At 34.3% G+C, this 17,649-nt stretch overlaps 2 protein-coding genes across 2 annotated transcripts in view; both read left to right on the forward strand.

The window, feature by feature from the left end:
* Positions 1-17,649, forward strand: part of LOC136033659 (alpha-aminoadipic semialdehyde dehydrogenase-like) — a 372,653-nt gene that overhangs the window by 302,057 nt on the left and 52,947 nt on the right. The gene's annotated exons all lie outside the window — the stretch shown is intronic.
* LOC136033655 (large ribosomal subunit protein P2) lies at positions 1,519-17,319 on the forward strand. Its single transcript, XM_065714480.1, has 4 exons — positions 1,519-1,635; positions 10,061-10,235; positions 12,597-12,686; positions 17,162-17,319. The coding sequence occupies exons 2-4, from the start codon at positions 10,064-10,066 to the stop codon at positions 17,233-17,235; spliced, it is 336 nt and encodes a 111-aa protein (XP_065570552.1). The 5' UTR covers positions 1,519-1,635; positions 10,061-10,063; the 3' UTR covers positions 17,236-17,319.

A 17,649-nucleotide genomic window follows, 5' to 3' on the forward strand; every position in this document is an offset into this window, starting at 1 on the left:
TTCATAGCGTAACAGTTCCAATGCGGGAAATACGAAAATCAGATTAAGCATTCACTATCGCCACAGTGCCTTCTTTTTGTTACGGTGTACGGTGTTCTCTGCTCGCCAGCTACAAGTTAATTTTATACACTACAGTTATAATTTTAATATCGTGTAAGGATCTACTAAAAGCTAACAATTAGCTTGCGGTACACCACAGAATACAGACCTGATAGAACAAATGAATATGCTAGTACTATATAAAATAAAACATTTTCGTTTGAAATTGCCTTTTCCTCTAAAAAATGTTACAAAACTTTGTTTTGTGTCGAAAATTGATCCCTTAATCATTAATTATTGAGAAGTGAAAGACCCGTTATCGAATTTATAGCATCAACAAGCGAATATTCTTCAGTGCCATCCAACACTATTTAGGAAGTAAACAAAACACCACATGTGAGACTACAGGCTCTTCTTCAGTAGATACTAAATGTTACTATAAAGATTATAACATTGAATATGTAAATAAATAACTGTAAATAGAATATGTAAATAAATAAATGGCGTAAATTCTTTGTTGTTTCAGTATAGCCTATGCAGCTGTTCCATTTTCTTTGTACTTAGTTTTCATATTTTTCTATATAATTGAAAAATTATACATTTGTTAGTTAATGGCGTAAACTCACGAAAATTTATGTAGGGAGAAAAATTCTTTAAAATTAAGAGGAAAGTAAATTTTTCAATGAAAAACCAAAAATTGGCGTTTTTCAGTGAAAATGCTCCAAAAAAGTATTTTTCAAAATGTAGGAGAAGGGACAAAAATATAAAGGAGCACATAACAATCAAGCCCCAATCCCAAGGTTGAAGCCTCTGGGGTTAATTAAAGTTTATCAGAATGGGTTTAATAAGAGTAATTAAACTTCGGAAGTACTAACCCCACTTTTCTTCGGAAGTACTACCCTTTTTCCCATATTTGATTTTCGAATTAAATGTTTAATTCTTTAAATGGATATTGTTTCGTGTACCTCCTTTTTCGTGAATTATTCGCGACAATTAATTATCGACAATTTCCACTGTCTTGAAAAGATTTCCCCTATTGTTTCTACTTTGTATTTGTTTGTTATGGAAAGGCAGTGTGGTCTTCGTCGCTATTTTTAACTTATGTTAATGTTTAAGAAGAAGCATAATTCAATAAATTCATTGTACTCTAAAATCAGAAAATAATACGTGACTACTAGCATGCCTTGAAAATCATTAATTTTACTCATATTCTTCTAAAAAAACTGAATTATTTTCAATGGCACTCAATTAAAATCCAGTATCATTTGCTTATTTTTCAATTTTTTCCGAATTATTTATGACTTCTTAAAAACGAGCCTCAAATCCAGATATTGTGGAATAGTTTCTTGAATATATCCATATATGAATTATTTTTAAAGAATGCAACTTGTAAAATAATACGTCTATGAATATACCAAAGAGTATCCAACTTCGTTAGAAAGATATTTTCTCCTCGGAATATACCACACGGTCGTGTCTCCTCAGCGCTACCTGATCCTTGATTTAACTAAATTTCACTGAAGCTAATCCATCATTATCAGCGTACTTCGTTTAGGGAATTTGCTAGATCACGTTTCGTGTCGAAAGACTCAAAAGGTAAAATAGATTGATATTATTTTACTTATGTTTTAATTACAATTGTGTAAGTTTTGTTGGTTATCTCACATGGATCAATAAAAGTTTTCACTATTGTTAATTGCAAGATTACAGGCCACCTCTGATCATCCAGAAGAACATAGGCTATCTAAAGCTATGTAAGAATGTAGACGTGTTTGGTGTTAAATGTAAGGAATAATCTAGTTTGTCTATGGTGAACGCGTTCAAGTGGCTATTTCTATGACCATTCTTATTCAATCCAATTCTTTCATCCCTTATTTCTGTAACTCTAGGCCTACTTTTGTTCTGCTGTAGGAATGATGCATGGACAGATAATAGATAGACTTATCTATCAACAAATGAACTGACATCATTTTTATACAATCCTAACAGGGGTTTATGCCAGATCCCCTCAGTTAATTAGACTGTCTTTCTGGGCTTTTTCTACAATTGGCCATGGCTTGATACCCACAACTAGGCTGTTGGATTTTAATTTGTTATTACCTTTTATCCTATAATTGCTTTGAACTAACAATTCCACCCTTTGGTAAAATTCTAGTTTAGCTACTCTTTGCTATCTTGGAAAGGGGTTAGGTTAGGACAAAGAAACTTTCAGGGATAGGTTTATAGACTTAAGTATGTCCTGGGAAGGTATTTTCAGGTACCCATGTCCACTACTTTTTCCTCTAGGGGGCAGAGACCTTTGATGACCTTTATAAATCTTTGTGGTAAGAAAGTGAAACCATCTGAAAAGATAGGCTACATGTAGGCTAAATAAATTAAAATAAAAAAATTCAGCTTAAAAGCTTTGCTCAATCCCAGTTTATAAGGTTTCAAAGATCTGCAAATACATTTTCTGAATTTAGAAATAACCAGTCAATGTTGGTGTTACCAGAACAATTGTTTTGGGTCATGAAACTATTGTTAATAGGCCTAGATGTATTTTGACTTTTTGTACATCTTTTCTCTCTTGCAAAACTACTGCTGAGTTGAGCTAGATATTAGATAGAGGTTAGGTTAAGTACATTCTAAAGGTAAATTATTTTAGGCTGATTTTTTCATAAATAATTGTCTCTAAAATCCATAGAGCAATTTTGGTCTTAAAACATTTGTGATTTCAAATTTTCAATCAACTAAAATGGAAATGATTGCAATTCTATATGTATAAATACAAGAATATTTGGGCTGGAATAACTCCATAATGGTGAGTTTGCAGTAGTTTTGCAAGAGAGAAAAGATGTACCAAAAGTCAAAATGCATCTATTAAGAGTAGTTTTATGACCCCAAAAAATTGTTCAAGTAATAGACTACCAACATTCACCTTCATTGTTGGCTTGGAGTTCTACTCAAATAATAGGTATGTCTAAATTTTAATAGGTACAGATCTGTCAAGTAGGCTAGTCACATTTCTTAGACTTAGAAATTAGAAGAGGGTTAATATAGAAGCTTGGGAATACCTTCCAAGAGTAGGCTAGGTTTTTAACCCTGGATTCATTGCTGTAAGTTTTTTTTCCAAACCTAACTTCTTTCCAAAATAGCAAAAAGTAGCTAATTTAGGATTTTACCCCACCCTTAAAAGGGTCACTAATAGTCTAGGGTATAATTATTGTCTAGAGGTGTATTGCTATCATGGAAAGTGATTGGGTTTAGTGAGTAAACTTTTAAGGAACTAACCCAGGACTAACAATATACCCTATTAAAGAATTTTGAAGCATGCTTTTTCTATCCTTTTTGTATTTGTATTGCTTTGAAAGATAGCCTAAATGAGAGCCTAGGAGCCATCTTAATTCTGATGGTTTTTTTTTCCTGAATTTTGGGGTTTTAAATTTCTCTGTCATAGGCTTTAGTTTTTGAGAATGATATTTCCACTCCTGTTATTTCAGCATAATTTTCAGCCATGTCAAAGGTTTTTGGTAAATTTTCTGAGTAACATTATTAAGATAAGATTAAAAATAGACATACATTTAGAATCAGAATTCAATCTTGAATCCATATAGGCTATAACATTCATTTATATCAAAATTACCCCTTCCCTAATTTGCAAATTGGCTATACCCTGAGTTGTAGGCTATATAAGCATCTATAGGCTACACTGAATTCTCTGCAAGTCATTTTTCTTCAGATTAGTTTAATAGTGTCAAAATACTGGGAAAACATTGTATTTTGGGGTATAAGCCTGTATTTAGGGCTAGTGAGAAGAAAACAACATGCCATCTATAACATTCTTTTGTAGCATTTGTTAAAGCTATAGTAGTGATAAACTAAACTTTATTTGGAATAAATAAAATTATTTAGTTATAGTTGGATTACTGTTCTATATGATAAAGTTGCATATCCAACTGATGTATAGAAACTGTTCCTTAACCATAATACTGTTCCAGATAAAGAGTAATAAACATTCAATAGCATTCATGCTATTTTCTCTTAACTATTGTTTTGATGCCCAACCCTAAATTGTAGAATTTATTATTATTTCAAGGACATAACAACTGCTGATCTTATGCAAATGGGTCAATAATTTTCAGCTAGGTCCTTACTACCTTTTTTAGATATAGGAATAATATGTACAGTTTATCAATCCTGAGGTAGTCTGGAAAGATTTAATGATAACTTGAACAGCAGGGAAAGAGGTTGACACAAAACTGTACAATATTCATGTAGGATACATGTATGAATGCAATCAGATTTATCCAGTTTGAGGGGTACCAATGTATCAGTAATGTAGAGAGTAGGCAGCTGATGGGCTATTTTGCAGGATATGTGGGACTATGTGTCTGCTGCCACATTTTTGAGTGGCATACTGACTTCCATAGGATGGCAGATGAAGGTCTCAGGTTTGATTGCATCTATATAGATTTTTCTAAGGCGTTTGATAAAATTTCCATTCTGCTTTTACTTCAAAAGTGTGAGGTATATCACCTTGGTGCCAGAATGTTGAATTGGATTGATGATTATCTAACAGGCAGGACACAGAAAGTGATTGTAGGTGATGCTTTGTCCTCTGCTGAGATAGTTTTAAGTGGCGTTCCACGAGGTAGTTGCCTTGGTCCAGTACTTTTCTGCCTTTTCATCAATGACTTGCCTCTTGTTGTCCACCATTCCACAATTAAAATGTTCGCAGATGATGTAAAGCTCTACCGCTCCTTGACAAATTCAGATGAAGCTTCGTTGCTTCAAAAAGACTTGGATGCAGTGCACAATTGGTGTAATGCTAACTCCATGTTTATCAACGAAAATAAGTGTAGGGTTGTCCATTACTTCGGCAAAGTAGAACAAAGTTACCAATACCATCTTGCTGGACATTCAATTTTACCTGTTGAAAATGTCCATGACCTTGGTGTTCATTTTGATTCTAGTCTTAGGTTTGACAAGCATGTCTCTGAAGTAACTCGTAAGGCAAACTATCAGCTATTATGTCTTAGATGGAATTTCTGTAAGTTTAATCTCTGTTCATTCATTGCCATTTATAAATCAACAGTTTGACCTATACTCGAATACAATTCATCAGTATGGTATCCACTGAATAAAAATGTCAGAGCAAGGGTTGAAAAAATACAGCAAAGAGCAACTAAGCTTGTACCTTATTTGAAACATTTGCCATATGAAAATAGACTGCACAGGCTAGGATTGTCAAGTCTTCAATTCTGAAGGGATAGGGCAGACATTATTAACACATTCCATATGATCAAAGGCATTGATAATATAAGTACATCACAGTTCTTCACATTTAATGACACTAACAGGACCCGTTATCACCCACATAAATTGTACCCCTCACTTTCAAAAAGGAAAATAGGCCAACATTCATTTTACAGCAGGGTGTGGAAGCCATGGAATGACCTTCCGCCTAAAACATTTCTAACAGACGACATAAATAAATTCAAAACAAGACTAGCAGAAACAAATTTTCAAAGTAAATCATTTTTAAATAATTTATAGTATTATTTGCCAGTGTTTGTTGTAGTCATTATTTTCATTGATTTATATGTGTGTACTATGTTGTCAGTTGTATTATGTTGTCATAACTTATATTTATTATATTTATTGCGACAAGCTTGAAAGCTTACCGTATTTGGTATTAATAAATAAATAATGCCAGAAAAATTTAGAGACATCCTTAACTTCTTCAGCCACTTTTTATGGCTCTTGGTATTAACCAAGTGACATATAGCAATTGCAAATTCTGTTGGTCCTGGTTTTGCTACTTTAGGCACTTCCAGGTAAGCTAGGACAATGAAATTTGGCAGGCATATCAGGGACCAGATCAGATTAAATTAAAAATAGATTTGACCATCTGGTCAAATTTGGCCATGTCAGGGACCAGACCAAATTAAATTAGAAATAGTCGTTTTCCCAATTTGACCATCTGGGGGGGGAGTAGGAGGCCTGTTAATTTGAAAAAAAAAATGGAAAAATAGAAGTATTTTTAACTTACAAATGGTTGATCAGATCTTAATGAAATTTGATGTTTGGAAGGATATCATGTATCAGAACTGTTATTTTAAATCCCGAACAGATCTGGTGACATTGGGGGGGAGTTGGGAGGGGGAAACCTAAACTTGGAAAACACTTAGAGTGTAGGGATCTGGATGAAACTTGGTGGGGAAAATAACCACAAGTCCTATGTATATATGATTGGCATAACTGGAACTGATCCGCTCTCTTTGGGGTAGTTGGGGGGGGGTTAATTCTGAAAAAACAGAAAAAAAGATGTATTTTTAACTTACAAATGAGAGATTGGATCTCAATGAAATTTGATATTTAGAAGGATATTGTGTCTCAGAGCTTGGAAAACACTTAGAGTGGAGGGATCAGGATGAAACTTGGTGGGGAAAATAAGCAGATGTCTTAGATACGTGGTTTACATACTTGGAATGGATCCGCTCTATTGGGGGGGGGGTTAATTCTGAAAAATTAGAAAAAATGACATATTTTTATGAGTTGGAGGGGGAAATCTTGGAAAACACTTGGAGTGGAGGAATCAGGATGAAGCTTGGTGGATAGAATAAGCAAATGTCCTTGATACGTGATTGACGGAACCGTACTGGATTTGCTCTCTTTGGGGGACTTGGGTGGAGGGGATCAGTGATTTGGCAAGTTTGGTGCTTCTGGACGTGCTAGGACAATGAAAACTGGTAGGCATGTCAGGGATCTGCACAAATTGACTTGATAAAGTCGCTTTCCCAGATTCGACCATCTGGGGGGCTAAAGGGAGAGGAAAAATTAGAAAAAATTAGGTATTTATAACATATGAGTGGGTGATTGGATTTTAATGAATTTTGATATTTAGAAGGACATCATTACTCAGAGCTCTTATTTTAAATCCTGACCAGCATTAAGCCTCTTATTTTTCCTTTTAAATCAATCTATTGATTCATAGAATTTGGCTAGAGCTCATAGCATATGATCTCTTGGTTCTTAGCTCTTCTTGCCTTGTCACAAGTGCTGTATGAGCTCTTGTTCCTTAAACCTTCTCTTCAACTACTATTTGATTATAAAAGGAATTGAAGACTTGATAATTTTCTGTGGTCTAATTTTTCCATACCGATTCCATGCTCTGTGTTTTCTATTGATTAGCTTTCTAATATAGATGTTAACAAAGGTAAACTTTTTTCCTGTGCTTGATAAATTCTAATGCAAGACTTTCCAACATGCTGATTTGCTGTTTTACATTTGACCAACTCTTATCATTATTATTGGTAATAAGCTTTTTCTAGTTGATATTTACAAGTTTTTCAGAGACTAGTTGGTAGTTTCCACATTTTGTTGCTTAAAAGAAGGTTGTTTTATAGACAGACATAACTCCAAAATTGCATTCTTAAAATGAAGATCAGGATTACTGAGAATAACCAAATCAAGAGTGTTGGAGACTTGACATTTCCTGAAAGAAATTGATTATGAGATTGTTTGACAAAGGGAATTATCAGAGAGGGCAGACAAAAAAAAAGAACCTGTATTACAAAAAGCATATCCATCAATCCATTGGATTTCAAGAAGGTTAAAGTCCCCCAAAAGGACAAAATCATGGCTTGCAAAATTGGACATCATATGAGATAACATGGCAGCCAAATTAGATTCAGAGTCCAAAACACAGGGATCACTGGAGCCTCTATAAACAATACTCACTACAATTGAGATTGTTTGATTGTGTATTTGTAACCACACATCAGTGGTCAGAGAATTAAATTGAATGAGAATAACCTTCAATCTATTACTTATATATAAGCACACTCCTGTGTTGCCAAGTAATCTATGAATCGAGATTAGAAAAGAGTTGGTAACCATTGATTTTGGTTTCATCTGGTGGTAAGACTGATGAGGTGTTTTCTGGTGAAACTTCAGTAATTGCTGCAACATCCATTTTTCCTGATATCATACATAATGAAAGTTCAGAAAGCTTATTAGAGAAGCTATCAACATGGAGCTAAGGAACCTCATTCCTTGTGAGATAAGAATCCAAGGGGATGCAGGACTAGAGCATTCAGGAGCCAAAGGACTGGTATGGTTGTTGGATACAGCATTATGAGACAACAAAGAAGAAACAGTAGGTGAGCAAGTTGTTGCAGAAGAAAGAAGAGAAATGTCAGCATCAGACAGGGGAATATTGTTATGATCACTACTAGACAGTTGATGCAAGTTCATAAACATTTAAACAATTGACATAGGTAGAAGGAGGCACAGACATTTGTGGGATATTGGACCAGTTGGGGAATTGCTGCAACTGGCCAATTTTTTTTTTAATGTTGGCCCCCTTGTAAATTCTCGAATCCATCTCTCCATTAGCTTTTCTGCATTTCAACTCCTCGGCTAGAGCTATGTGCTTTATTTGATCTTTGGGCTATCACCATAGAAACTGATTAATCCTTTTATTTCAAAGGATGCCTGTATTATTTGCTTTCTAAATTCAGTTGGTTGTACAGAGAAAAGGAAAGAAGGGAAATAGCTACCAGATGGTTGATGGCTATTTGAAAGTCTTTAGTTTGGTTGAGGAGGGGTCACCAATGTCAACTCCATACATGTGCAACAGATAAACATACCAGATAACTGTCATCAGTCTGGGTGGGGATTCTATATGCCACAATATTCAAACATCTTTTAGAACGCTTGTGCTCTGAATGTGCTATCTGACAAACATCAGTTTCAGTTAATTAGGCTACAAGATGTTGAGACAATTGGGAAGACACTTTAGAAACCACTAGGTCCTGAACAGTTGAAACAGAGCATACTGATTTTAATGAATTTTTAATTAGTGATACCCTATTGTTGATAGCACTAACTTGAGTAGATATTTCACTTTTAATGTCAGTTCTCACCTAGGGAAGTTTTTGGGTCAACTAACTAGTTGTGGCAAACTCCATCTTGAGATCTTCCCTGAAATATTTCAGGGAATTGTCCATAACAGTAGCTAGCTTTGCTATCATGGCCTGCTCACTAAAAGGGGGAGGGAGGGGGTTGACTGCAGGCTTGACATGACAAGGAATAAGTAAGTGGTAGCATCATCTTGCTTAATAATTCATATTCTCCAGGGGCATTGCATTCACATTTGGTAAAAGAAACTGCATTGATTAAAATTCTTGCTGCAAGTTGTCTCCTGTTGAGATCCCAATTTTGATTACCTCAAATTGTATTTCCTTAAATTACCCATAACTTAAAATCACATTGACCAATGAAATAAGGTGGTGTTGAGCCTCATGTAGAGACTTAAAAGGTACTGAGTCTACTTAAAACCCAAACACATCTTAACATCTGTTGGGTCCACTTCAGGAAGGTGGGATATTTCTATCCCTTTTTTCCTTCTGTATGTATTTTAGTTACTGTTTATAATTATTACATGCTTATTTGAGGCCATTTATCATGATGTATATCACTAGAAACCATTAAGTGTGATTGTTACTTTTAACAAGTGCAAATAGTTACAGTTGAATTTTGAACATTTTCAAAATTTAGTCTCTACTAAAGAAAGGTGATTTAAAATCTCAACCCCAGTCCTTTTCTGCTTGTACAGTTTGCTAGATTCTTCAAAGAAGGTAAATCAGTTAATATTCTACCTGCCCCCCTCCCGTTTTTTTTTTTTTTTTTTTTTTTTTTTTTTTTTTTTTTTTTTTTTTTTTTAGTAATGTCACATTTAGAAATATTGTTTCAACAGAATCTTGTGGTCTTTCCATTTAGAAAAGGAATGAAGTAAGACCAAGTGGAGTTTATTTCCCTTAACTTCTGCTGATGCTGGTGGCTTAAAATTATTCTAAGTAGATTGGTTCAAAACTCATGTGTGTCCAAGAGCTTGATTTGACCTGCTGAGTTTTGACAATAGATTTGCTTTATCCTAGTATTTTGTTTTCTTTATCATCATTTTGTGTTTTGGAACAGAAAGTATTGAAGTAAAATTTGTTGTGAATGATTTTTATCAAATTTCATTCTCTTGTAGAAAATGCGTTACGTGGCTGCTTACCTCTTGGCTGCCCTTAGTGGCAATGCTGATCCATCAACTGCAGATATTGAGAAAATTCTAAGCTCAGTTGGGATAGAATGCAACCCTAGTCAACTGCAGAAGGTCATGAATGAACTCAAGGGAAAAGATCTTGAAGCTCTAATTGCAGAAGGTATTCTCTTTATTTATTTAGCAGTGGTATTTATCTCATCATGTTTTTTTGCTAGCTATATTATTGACTCTCCAAAAAAATATTGAAATGTTTTCCAAATTAAATTATGCGCAATATCTATAGACTAAACAATTCTGAGTACGCCTGGGTATCATTAATCAATGTTAGTCAAGTCTTATTCAGGTACGTTTTGATGACATCTGTATAAGGCATAATCATTTTTAAATAATTTTATTTTGTTTCCTCTCTTAAATTCAATGTATGTTACCAGGCATACATTTTTATTTTTGTACAAGCATACACAGTTAACATTGCTGACAAATTCTGCTCAGTAATTGGGATAAATTAAAAGGTGTAGCTGAACAGGAAAAAAGTAATAGAATTTTCTACTTTCCATTCTTTAAGATTATTTTTCTTAAGATTTAAAGTTATTGTTGAAAAATATATGATAACCTTGCTGCAATTTGTGAAAACACTATCTTAGGTAGTTTGTAGGCCAAAGTTATGCTTATTTTAATACCAATTTTGACACCCTACTTAAATGTTGACATGTGACCAAACATAGAGAAGACAATTTTTTAGATTTTGATGAACTTTTTTGTTCTATGGGTAAAAAAAGGACTAAAATTGGGAAGAAGAAAGCAAATTGAAAAAAAAAAATTGAAACTAAGCTTTGATTCAGCAATTCAACTCTCCTGAATTTTTGCAAACTGTATAGTAAAAAGAAATTTAATTTCAAAGGTTGGACTGGGCTAGGTTATATCTTTTTTTTATGACAGTAGGCTGCAAACCCTTAGAGCTCGATTTGCCATAAGTCAACTGCTTTTTTCGTAGAGATGGGTTTAATTTTCTTTTGAAGAAACTGGCAGATGGGGTCTCTGGATGACAGTCTCTTTTGAGACAACTTTGAGGAATGTTTTCTTTTTTGTTGCACAAGCATGAATCCTTTTTGTGTTTCCTGTATTGTTCTGGCAAACAGTGATACTAGTCAAGTTCCTTTCAGAGGAAGTATAGTGGATATATATATATATATATATATATATATATATATATATATATATATATATATATATTATATATATATATATATTTATATATATATTTAGAAGCAGTCAGTTATTGGTGTCATGTCTCCTGCTTTTAAGGTCTTACTCTTTCATTCCAACTCCAATGCAAAACTTATTAGAGTTGATATTTGAGCTGGTGATAACTTGCTCTTAGAACGTGGTAATTGGTTCTGTGAAGACTTGCATGCACTTTCTCATGCAGGACGACTGTCTACAGAAGGTGCACTTGCAGGAGAAGGGAAATTTCGGCTGTTTCTTTGTTTATATGCCAAGTTGCATGGACTGTGGTATTGTTAGAAATATGGTGCAAGAGAGCAAGGAGATTCTTCTTGAATTCATTTTTTTCAGAAGTTTATGCCAGATTATCCAGAAAATTTGCTATATCAGGATGGCACATTATAGTTAGAGGAAAAGGAAGAGTAGAAAATTCAATGGTACACTAGGACAAGGTTATCAAAATGAGTTGGAATTCATAAGAATAGCCAAACAGGTCAGGATAAAGAAGAAATCAATGGCTATAAAATTATTTCTTTAAATTTTCCTGTGAACCATGTGATTTAGTGATAAGCTCATTGGTGTACTTGAACCAAAGGAACAAGAAACATTCTGGGTTTGCTAGTTTAAGATCTATCCATTCACCAAGAAGAAATTATATTACTTTGAATTTTGTCTAACATATTTCTCAATCTGAAATAAATTCATTGCAAATTAAAAAAAGAAATGTAATTTTAAGTAAGGATTATGCTGAATGATAGTAATACTGTCATCTAGCATTAATGCCTCAAAATTATACTCGATTCCAAAAAGACAACATACCGAAAACATGAACATTGAACATAAACCTTTATCATGCCATGATAGTCAGTCCCTAATTTTGGTTGAATTGCAATTGGAATGTTACATCCTTCTATTGGTAATTACGCCAAAAAAGGGTTTAAGGCTCATTAAAGAACTAAGTGTTGATTGGTCAGTCATAATATAGCTATCAACATAACTTTTTAGTCTCTGTTGTGACAAGCAAGGAGTTTGATAAAATTTTTCTGAAGTTTCCATCAAGGTCTTTGCTGTACAGTTGAGACTGATTTCTCTAATTGTTTAATTTTTTCTTATGGTTCACTAGAATGATGATAACTACTTTCTTGAAGGGACCCTTAGTGGATTCCCGTACAGTTCTGTGATTTCCAGAACGATTTTCGTGTAAGTCAAGTATTCGTACTGTCTGAAGTGTAATAATTTGTGTGCAAAAAACTAGTTTTTTTTTTACTTCCTATTAATGTTTAATTGTTACTTCTAGGCCAGACTAAACTTGCTTCCATGCCTACTGGTGGAGCTCCTGCTGCTGCAGCCGGTGGTGCTGCTGCTGCACCTGCTGCAGAAGCTAAAGGTAAGCTTTTTTGTTGAATGCTAGGACGGTTATTTTCTAAAGAGATGCTGCCAAGGACGCCACTTTAATTTTATGGGGTTTTGGGGACTAATGTTTGAAAAACAGTTTTATGTGCCAAAATTGTTCTCATTAAAAAAAAAATGTCTTAAAATTCCATCGTTTGACTGTTTTTAGTCTTCTATGAGATGAAGGAGGATGGCACTGAAGTTTCTTTCTGTGGTTTCAGCGATGTTTGACGCTGGATTACTTGTTTTTCAGAAAAAAAATGAAAGGATGATCTTCGTTACCACCTAAAAGAATTCCAGCAAGTTTTTGAAAATTTCAAAATAGAAAGTTTTTCAAAATTTCAGCAAAAATCTGAAAAATTTCGTCAAATTTTAAAACCTTAAATAAAGTTTGGTGGATTTGTCTTCACTAAAAACAGTATACCTCGATCCTTTGATATCAAATGTTTCTAATGTAGTTTTTATTAATATCAGCTAAGTTTTTGTATTATCGAAAATCTTATGACAAAGCTGTTTTGAGGTAACATACTTCAATAAAAAATTACATAAATGGCAATTAATTCAAGTTTTTGAAAATGAAGATGTACTATTTTCTTTATATTAGTACGAGCAAGATTTTAGCATTTATTTATGACATTTGATTCCAATGTTTCGGGAAGTCTGAGCAAAATTTTCTGTACTTTTGTCGCATGGAAAGTCTGCTTTTGTATAGAGGGTGTTCAGTCGCTGATTTTAAATGGCTTCCAAATTGTATTCAATTTGCTTCTCAAAAACAGCTAAAATTGAAAACAAATTTCTGTTCATTTTTATATTGGTACTTATTTTAGGGAATACCCTTCTGATTGCAGGTTCTTTGAAAGAGGATTCATGTATAGATTATAATTTGAGAAGTGTTGTAGAATAATGCAATGATGAAAATGGAGCATATTTGATTCCTTACTTCATTTGAAGACTTTAAAATCTTTTTTGTTGAAAAGATAAAATTTAGAACAGCGTAATTTTGTAAAAAAAAATACCATGCTAAATATATAAACAAGATGGATTTAAGTCAGCCAAACGAGTGAAAAATTCTTAGTATTGTTATCTTTTAGTAACAAAAAGTATTAATGGTTCAAAATTAATGTTTTTTCAGCTTATTTTTCTTTTATATTAGAAGTTAGGGTCGCCAAATAAAAGGTAACCCTGGTGCCTTTATCACTATTCTTAAACCTTTTGTTCTGTTATGTTTACCCCCTGTAAAGTATATCTAAAATCAATGAAGAAGAAAAATAATGATCCACTTATTTGTAGCATTGAAGATAGTAGTTCCACTAAATTTCAAGATTTTAACAACATGTGTAACTTAGTTTCATTAATCCAATTTTACTTATACTCAGGTAAGAATTATCCTAAATAATATAGGTGCCTGGGGGTCAAATAGAAGTATTGCACATCCCTTCCTTAATATCACACCTGGAAGATCAAGCATACGTAAAAAATGTTATCTACTTTAATGCTAAGTGGTACTTTTACAAACAAACTAATGATCTCTTCTTTTAATGATTTTCTCATTGTTATTTTTAGCTTTTGGTAAAAAAAAAGTATTTTGGATAGTATTTGATTCTAATGAGGATCATTGAAAATGTTGCCAAAATACTGCTGTCAGAGACAGAAGTACGTCTGATCTACAGAAGTATGCATAATAATATCACTGATGAAGCATAATACACAATGAAAACATGGCTCAAAAAAGAAATCTCTAGATTTCTTCCAAAATATTTTAAAAGGATGTAAGCACCACCAGGAGAAGTGCATCAACCTTGACAGGGGTTATGTTGATAAATTCCCTATCCCTTGTAATAGAATAATTATTAAAGAATTACAAACTTCTGCGTATTTTTTTTCTATTTCCCCCTTGTGCTTTACCTTCAATCGATACTCATGACAAAACAAAGGAAAACGTTGTATTTCGCTGTCGCTGACAAAAGAAGAAAGGTACAAATATTTATGCCAATAGCTCAGCTCAAATGTCACCATTGAAAATAATAAATGGTGTATAAGCAGTAGTCTCAGAAAGATGCTTCTCTTTTCTTTTGTTTTTACAATTATCCTTTTTATGGCATTTGCTACTTTAGGCACTTCCAGGTAAGCTAGGACAATGAAATTTGGCAGGCGTATCAGGGACCGGGCCAGATTAAATTAGAAAGAGTCGTTTTCCTGATTTGACCATCTGGGGGGGGGAGTGGGGGCCCCGTTAATTCGGAAAAAAAAGAAGTATTTTTAACTTACGAACGGTTGTTTAGATCTTAATGAAATTTGATGTTTGAAAGGATATCGTGTCTCAGAGCTGTTATTTTTAATCGCGACCGGAGCTGGTGATATTTGGGGTGGTGGTGGGAGGGGGAAACCTAAAATCTTGGAAAACACTTAGAGTGGAGGGATCAGGATGAAACTTGGTGGTAAAAATAAGCACAAGTCCTAGATACATGATTGACACTACCGGAACGATCCACTGTCTTTGGGGGTTGGGGGGGGGGGGGGTAATTCTGAAAAATTAAAAATGAGATATTTTTAACTTACGAACGGGTGATCGAATATCAATGAAATTTGATATTTAGAAGGATATCGTGTCTCAGAGCTTTTATTTTAAGTCCCGACCAGATCTGGTGACATTGGGAGGGGGAAACCTAAAACTTAGAAAACACTTAAGAGTGGAGGGATCGGGATGAAACTTGGTGGGAAAAATAAGTACAAGTCCTAGATACATGATTGACATAACCGGAACGGATCCGCTCTCTTTGGAGTAATTGGGGGGGGGGGGGCTAATTCCAAAAATTTAGAAAAAATGAGGTATTTTTTACTTACGAACGGGTGATCAGATCATAATGAAATTTGATATTTAGAAGGATGTCGTGTCTCAAAGCTCTTATTTTAAGTCGCGACCGGATCTGGTGACATTGGGGGGAGTTTTGAGTGGGGGAACTTAAAATGATGGAAAACGCTTAGATTGGAGGGATTGGGATGAAACTTGGTGGGAAAAATAAGCAGAAGTCTTAGATACGTGATTTACATAATTGGAACGGATCTGCTCTGTTGGAGGGGGGGGGGGGGGTAATTCTGAAAAATTAGAAAAAAGGACGTATTTTCAACTTACGAAGGAGTGATTGGATCTTAATGAAATTTCATATTTAGAAGGACCTTGTAAATCTCTTATTTTAAATCTCAACCGGATCCAGCGTAATTGGGGGGTACCGGAAATCTTTACAAATACTTAAAGCGGTGAGATCAGGATGAAACTGGATGGGAATAATAAAAACCTGTCTAAGATACGTGACTGACAACCCGACAGGATCTGCTCTCTTTGGTAGAGTTGGGGGGGGGGTATTTTTGAAAATTGAGGTATTTGTAACTTGCGAAAGGGTGACCAGATCTTAATGAAATTTGATATTTAGAAGGATCTTGTGCTTTAAAGCTCTAATTTTAAATTCCGACCAGATCCTGTGACATTGGGAGGATTGGAGGGGGAAACCGGAATTCTTGGAAAACGTGAAAATTGGGGTATTTTTATCTTACGAATAGGTGATCGGATCTTAATGAAATTTGACATTTAGAAGGAATTCATGTCTCAGAGCTCTTATTTCAAATCCCGACCAGATCTTTTGACATTGGGGGGAGTTGGAGGGGGAAATCTTGGAAAACACTTTGAGTGGAGGAATCGGGATGAAGCTTGGTGGATAGAATAAGCAAATGTCCTTGATACGTGATTGACGGAACCATACTGGATTCGCTCTCTTTGGGGGAGCTGGGGGGAGGGGTTCAGTGATTTGGCGAGTTTGGTGCTTCTGGACGTGCTAGGACGATGAAAATTGGTAGGCGTGTCAGGGAGCTGCACAAATTGACTTGATAAAGTCGTTTTCCCAGATTCGACCATCTGGGGGGCTAAAGGGAGAGGGAAAACTAGCTATTTATAACATACGAGTGGGTGATCGGATCTTCTGAATTTTTATATTTAGAAGGACATCGTGACTCAGAGCTCTTATTTTAAATCCTGACCGGCATTAAGCCTCTTATTTTCCTTTTAAATCAATCTATTGATTCATAGAATTTTGTTAGAGCTCATACCATATGATCTCTTGGCTCTTAGCTCTTCATGCCTCGTCACAAGTGCCATATGAGCTCTTAGCTCTTGTTATTATTGTTAGGTTACTCAATCTATTTTTTATATCCTTTTTACAACGAGAAAAACTGAGAAGAGTCTCTGGGCTAAAGTATTTGCATTTTTCTTTCCTTACTGACTGAATTACCTCGTTGTCATGTGTTTTCAAGGATAGTCTCAGGAGCTGTTAAAAAAAATTGTCTTGACGAATAGCACTTGAATCTTAGATACATATTAATTTTGCGACGCGAAAGAAGTTTTTCTAACTTAGTTCAGAATGTTTTTAATTTTAGAGTAGTTTCTATATTTTATTTATTTGTCCTTTACTGTTGCAGAAGCAAAAAAAGAAGAAAAGAAGGAAGAATCAGAAGAAGAGGATGAAGATATGGGCTTTGGCCTCTTTGATTAAAGACATTCTTATCGAGAACTTTGGAACTAGTTGGATTTACTTTTTGTGTTCTAATTAGTTCTTAAAAGTTTTTATTCAAAATAATGTGTTTTCACTTTATTTTTTAAGTTTTAGGTCTTCTTCGTCGCAAGTTCAGACATTAGAGATATATTAAATCAGTTTAAGAAATATTTATTTGGTCTGAGAAAGCCGGCTGACTTCCTCTCAAGCACAGATAAATTCTTGTTGACAGGTTTTTGCAGGCTATTTATTTCCAAGAAAATCTTGATTGTTTATCATTCGGATAATCTTTACTTTAGATTCTTAATAAAGTTACATTCTGATTTCTAATAGAATCATTTAATTTTCTGCTGTGGACACTTTCCCCGTGATCATTTTCGAAGCTGAAAGACTTGCCCACTGTGTCTAACTTAC

This window comes from Artemia franciscana, chromosome 12 (genome assembly GCF_032884065.1).
Source record: "Artemia franciscana chromosome 12, ASM3288406v1, whole genome shotgun sequence".
Lineage (NCBI taxonomy): Eukaryota > Metazoa > Arthropoda > Branchiopoda > Anostraca > Artemiidae > Artemia > Artemia franciscana.